Genomic DNA, 5,798 nt, shown 5'->3' with positions numbered 1-5,798 from the left:
GATAGACAGACCAAGACAGACAGAGAGCCAGAGAGAGAGAGAAAGAGAGAAAGGAAGAGGAGATGGAGAGGTAAAGTTTTTTGTTTTGTATAAAACAATTCATTCTTGACATGCTAACTACTTCCCCAGGCTGTGAAGTTTTGTTTTATTTTTAATAGCAAAGGAAAGCAGTTAATCAAAATGAACCCACATAGAAATAACCTGACAACTTATACTATCAAACCAATCCCAATTTCCTTCAAAAGAGATATATTTTGTCATCTCTTCTCATCAGTTAAGATTGATCATTACAGTTACATGGTGTTCAGCTTCATTTTTCCTCAGCCTCTTATATGACATTTGAGAAAACTGAGGCCTGGAAAACTTGGACATATCCTTATAGTAAACCATTAACTAAAATGCATGTGATATAAATTGTTCTGATGAGTCAGAAGTTGTTATCTCTGCAGGAATGAGAATTCTTTAAGTCACAATGTCTGTTCAGGTAAACAAGAAGAGAACAGAGAAAGAAGATAGTTGTATTCTACTTCAATGTTTTACCTAGAAATCCTTCAGTTACAGGTAACTCTCTTTGACCTGCACAGAGCTACAAAATATGAGATAGGGTAAGATAAACTTTATTCTGTTTGGCCCCAGAAAGCAGAACTAAAATCAGTGGATAGAAATTACAAGAGGCAAAATTAATATTGTTGTCAGGGTGAAAAAAATCTTTCTAGCAATTGGGATAGTTCAATTGTGGAATGCTTGCCTCAAAGATGGTAGAATCCTGCTCAATGGAGGTTTCAAGAGGGAGCTGGTTATAGATATGTTATAGAAAAGATTTCATTCAAATGTGTCTCAAAAGTCCTTTCCCACTCTCAAATTCTTTATTCCTCACTGGCATTTCTAAAGATGCTGTTGATTCACAGTAAGTTCCCAATAGCTGTTAAGGGTCCTTTTTAAATTATTAAGATTCTTCATTAAAAAAAAATTCATCGAAGACCATATGAAAGTGTTTCTTCAACACATATCTCAACTTGGTAAAGTGATACTATGGCATTTATTCTTCACTATGTAAAGCAGCAAGGAGGAGGAAGAGGAAGATGAAGAGGAGAAAAAGATGAGAATAGAGAAAGAAGAAGAGAAAGGAAAAAAGAGAAGGAGGAGGAGAAGAGAGAAGAAAAAGAAACGGAATTTACCTAGTGCTTTAAGGTTTACAAAGTGCTTTACATATATTAACTTAGGCTATCTTCACAACTTTGGGAAGTGGGTACTAATACCCCCATTTTACAGATATAAAAATTAGATGAAGTAAAGTTAATTGAATTGCCTATGGTCACACAGCTTGAAAGTTCCTGGAGCTGAATTAGGAATCTGTCTTTCTGAATCCAGGTCTACTACTCTACTCACTATACTATCTAATCTGTATCAATAGAGACAGTAAGTACTACAACAATATTTCCCAAGCTTCAATATAAAGACCCCTTTTAGCAGCAGAAATTTTGGAGACTGCTCCCCCAAATGATAGAATATGAACTACTGAATCAATTGATTGAGAAAATACTGTAGAATAAAAAACTGCTAGGAATTTGATAATAATTTGAGATGATTTGTATTTTATTGATGACAATGCAATGGATATACACAAAGACTAGACAAATCAATACAATTGTTCATTTCAATTTAATTTTATTCGACAAACATTTATTAAATACCTAATATCTGTTAGATGGTTGCACTAAGTGAAGCAGTGTTTGGAAAGCTCCAGAGGAAAGTATGGGAGAAAAGACTTATTAGATTGACTACCAAGATGAAGGTTTAACAGATCCATTGTGCTGTGTCTATGTCATGTGTCTCTTTGTTGTGTGTCTATGAATTGTTGTGTGTCTATATATTCTGGCAGTATAGCAGCATCATGCTAAGAAACTGAATTGCTTCCATTTAAATCATCTTAGAAAGATTCCTGAAGATTACCTGGCAGTATAAGGTACCAAAAACTGAGGTCCTTTCTCTACTTAAACTGCCAAATACTCAAACTCTACTGCAGAAAATTCAGCCATGATAGGGCAACCATGTTGTTCAAATGCCAAATATATACTATCCTAAAAGATTATTTTATAGAGAACAAATAAATAAGATTTTTACAAAATTTGAGTTTATATACTATGTCAGTATTCAATTTTTTGCACTTTTTTTTATTTAAAAAAACATTAAAAATGAACTAAGTTTTTGGTTTAAAAGATGGAATGCATCTAGTTTTTATAAATAAGCTCACAAAAGGCAAGAACCCATAATGATACAAGAATACTTTCAATATTTCCCTTAAGAACTTTGGAATTTTTACATGATAAGGAATACACTGCACGGGACGACCCAGCATGGTATGCTCTCATCAAAAAAGGTGCTGTGCTCATCAAAAAAGATGCAAAACAGAATTGAAGTAGTACAGAAGAAATGGAAGATGTGATGATTTAGAGAATCTGCCACAAGTGTTCATCTGGATTACTTATGCCTGAATGGTGATAGAGCATTCTGAGTTCATGTGAGTCTGATTAGCCACAGTCAGACATACTAGATGCTAACATAATGATGTTATTTTGATCCTCTTCAATAATGAAAGACACCAAGCAACAGACTATATACTAGATATTGTGATAGTTCCTGCGTGTAACAAGACTCAAAAATCAACAGTTACTGAATCAAGAACTTATATTCAACTTGGATGAGAAATAGTATATATATATGTGTATATATATACATATATATATGTATATGTATACATATATATGTAAATAAATACTACATACATATATATGAATATATAAATATAGATATATATATGAAAAAAATCTAAATAACTTCAGGGGATAAGAAATGAAAACAACAGTGAATGGAGAGCAACAGGAAAGGTTTCTTACAGGAACTAGCATAGGAGATGAGCCATAAATGAAGCAAGTGATTCCAAGTAGCAGAAAAGGGGGAAAAGAAGATATTCTAATTATAAGGGACAGCAAGTGCAAAAGCACAGAAACAGGAAGCAAAATGCCTTGTCCAGGGAATATTAATTACACTGCTTGGATCTGCTTAAAGGCCATAGGGGGAAAGTAATGAAAAATAAGTCTGAAAAGATCAGGTAAAGGCAGATTGGAAAATATCTTACCTGTCAAGCTGGGGAGTCTGTGTTTTATCCTAAATTCAACAGATAGTGCTGAAGCTTCCTGAGGAGGGGAGGGAAATGATCAATTCTGTGCTTTAGGAATAACAATTTGGCAGCTGTGTGGAAGATGAATTGGAGGAAGAAGAACAGTTGGGGAAACCAATTAGGAAGCTAGCTATTGCATTCATGTAGGTGAGAGGTGATAAGGACTTTGGGAGGGAGACACATAAGAACACAGAAAGAAACAGAAATGAGAGATGTTGCTGAGGTAGTGTTACCCAGAATTGACAATTAATGGGTGTGAGGATGAAGAACAGTAAAGAGCTGAAGATGACTTGTAGACTGGGAACCTCAGTGATATGAAAGATGGAAGTATACTCAACAGCTATTTATTATGCATCAAGTTGCATTTTGCATTGGTGCTAAATAAAATTTAAAATGGCAAGGTATATAAAGATTCAGTGATTTCTTGCAGTAACTACAAGGGCTCTTCTGGGTGCTCTACATATATGTTAGAAGACACTGATTAAGTGAATCTGTAAGTTCCAAGATAAGTTTATATAGATATACATACACTCATATACACCAGACAGAAAGTCACTGGTATTAATAATAGAAAGTTTCCACCAAGTTCTGGAGTATATAGAGATAACTGGGACAGTTTTAATCATATATGATCTGTAGCCTACACCTTCACATTTAACTGTGCACCATTTTATATTCAATTTTCACTTTAATTAGTAGCTTTCTCTGCATCTTTTACTTTACCTAGGATTGAGCTTGAGTTCCTGAGGTTATATGGAACACAAGCTTTGGCAGATCTGATCCAGTTAAGAAGGCTTCAAGCACAGTCCCCAGCATTGGAATGTGTGTCTATCATCTCAGGGCTAGCATAGTGAAAAATGGAGAAATTCATTATCAAAAGGATGACCAAAAGGGATACCTTTGTTAGTTACAGGAATGAAGGAAGACTAGCTACAAAAATAAGATAGTGGTAGGAATATATTAATGGAAGAACTGCTCTCAGTAAGTGATTGGAACATTGTATTATTAATTTGCCATGGATCTATCTTGTCTCTATCATTTTTATACTTGAATGCATGTGGTAGAAAAAAATAAAACAAAACAAAACAACAAGCAACAGCCTGAACCAGAGTTGAAAAGATCATTAGATGTGTAGTCAGAAAACTTGGTTTCAAATTCTACCTGTTGATACCTGTATGATACTGGGAAGGTTAGTTGATGTCTCTGAGCTGCAGCTTCCTCATCTGCAAAAGGAAAATAATAAGACTTGTACTACATAGCTCACAGTGTAGTTTTGAGGATCAAAACTTATAAAGTAATTTATAAAATAACAAACTATATATTATGTCATCTGGAATCCTGTTATCCAAGTTCTTCCATAATCTTTATGATTTCTATTCACCATCATTATCTATAAGGCTCTAAATTTTTGTTAACATGTCCTACATGGCCTGTGTGTCTTAGAGCCAGAACAATCAAGAGGTTACTTGGCTGGGAACAAGAAATCTGTGAAGGGCACCCTTAACATCCTTATTGCGGAGGCTATAGACAAATGGATTAGCAAGAGGGGTAATGGCTGTATACATCACAGCAGCTGCCATATCCTGCTCCCGAGAGTTCTGGGAGGGAGGCTGGAAGTAGACCCAAATAATGGTACCATAGAGGAAGGTGACCATGGTGAGATGAGAACCACAAGTGGAGAAAGCCCTCCTTCGGCCAGCAACTGACGGCAGCCGCAAGATGGTAGTTGCAATGCGAGCATAGGAGAGTAGAATGAGAGCACAGGGTCCCAGCATGAGCAAGCCACCTTCCAGAAAGATGGCCAACTCATTGGTTTGAGTGTCAGAACAGGATGTCCTCAGTAGGGGCCGGTGATCACAAAAAAAATGAGGGAGGTAGACAGCACCCTCATTATCAACAGTCCATTGGAGAGGCAATAGTAGTCCTGCATGCAGAAGAGAATGAATGAAGGATACAGACCAACAAGAAGCTAGTAGGCGGGCACAGACTTGTTGATTCATTACAATTGGATAATGCAATGGGTCACAGATGGCCACATAACGGTCCAGGGCCATGACAGCCACCACCAATGTGTCTGTAACACCAAATACATAGAAGAAGAAAAATTGGATTAGGCAACGAACAGCAGGGATGGATGGTTGGACAGAAACCAGGTGGGCTAGCAACTGGGGCAGGGTAACTGTGGCCAGCCCTGTGTCAACCACAGAAAGGCCACGTAGCAGATAGTACATGGGTGTACTGAGTCGTGAGTCTCTAGAAATAAGAAGAACTAGTGTTAAGTTACCCACCATAGCACCCATGTAAATAGTAAAAAATAGCAGGAAAAGAAGGCTTTGGGGAGGACCACTTCTCCACAACTCCACTAGAAGGAATACTGGTGTGTGGGAGGCATTAAAGGCACAAGCCATGGTGTAGGAGGGAGAGGTCAGAAGCACCTGTGGGAAAGAGACAGGATGAGGTCACTTTTCAAACAGCTCTCAGCCAAAATGATTAATTAATTTAGTTCTGAGGTAATCTCTCTGTTTGATATCTTCAATGATGATTCTTCTCAGTCTTTAATTAATCAAAAAGCAACAAAATAATATATTGTGCAGTAATCAGGCACTGTTGGGGCAGG

General features: G+C 36.7%; 1 protein-coding gene across 1 annotated transcript; it reads right to left on the bottom strand.

Annotated features, from left to right (window-relative positions):
- Positions 1-4,635: 4,635 nt before the first annotated feature.
- On the bottom strand, positions 4,636-5,589 carry LOC141552907 (olfactory receptor 1B1-like). Its single transcript, XM_074284823.1, has one exon. The coding sequence runs from the start codon at positions 5,587-5,589 to the stop codon at positions 4,636-4,638; it is 954 nt and encodes a 317-aa protein (XP_074140924.1).
- Between the last annotated feature and the right edge of the window lie 209 nt (positions 5,590-5,798).

This window comes from Sminthopsis crassicaudata, chromosome 2 (genome assembly GCF_048593235.1).
Source record: "Sminthopsis crassicaudata isolate SCR6 chromosome 2, ASM4859323v1, whole genome shotgun sequence".
NCBI classification, from domain to species: domain Eukaryota; kingdom Metazoa; phylum Chordata; class Mammalia; order Dasyuromorphia; family Dasyuridae; genus Sminthopsis; species Sminthopsis crassicaudata.
The sequence above is the reverse complement of the archived record's forward strand: the minus strand, read 5'-3'. Positions and strand labels throughout refer to the sequence as shown.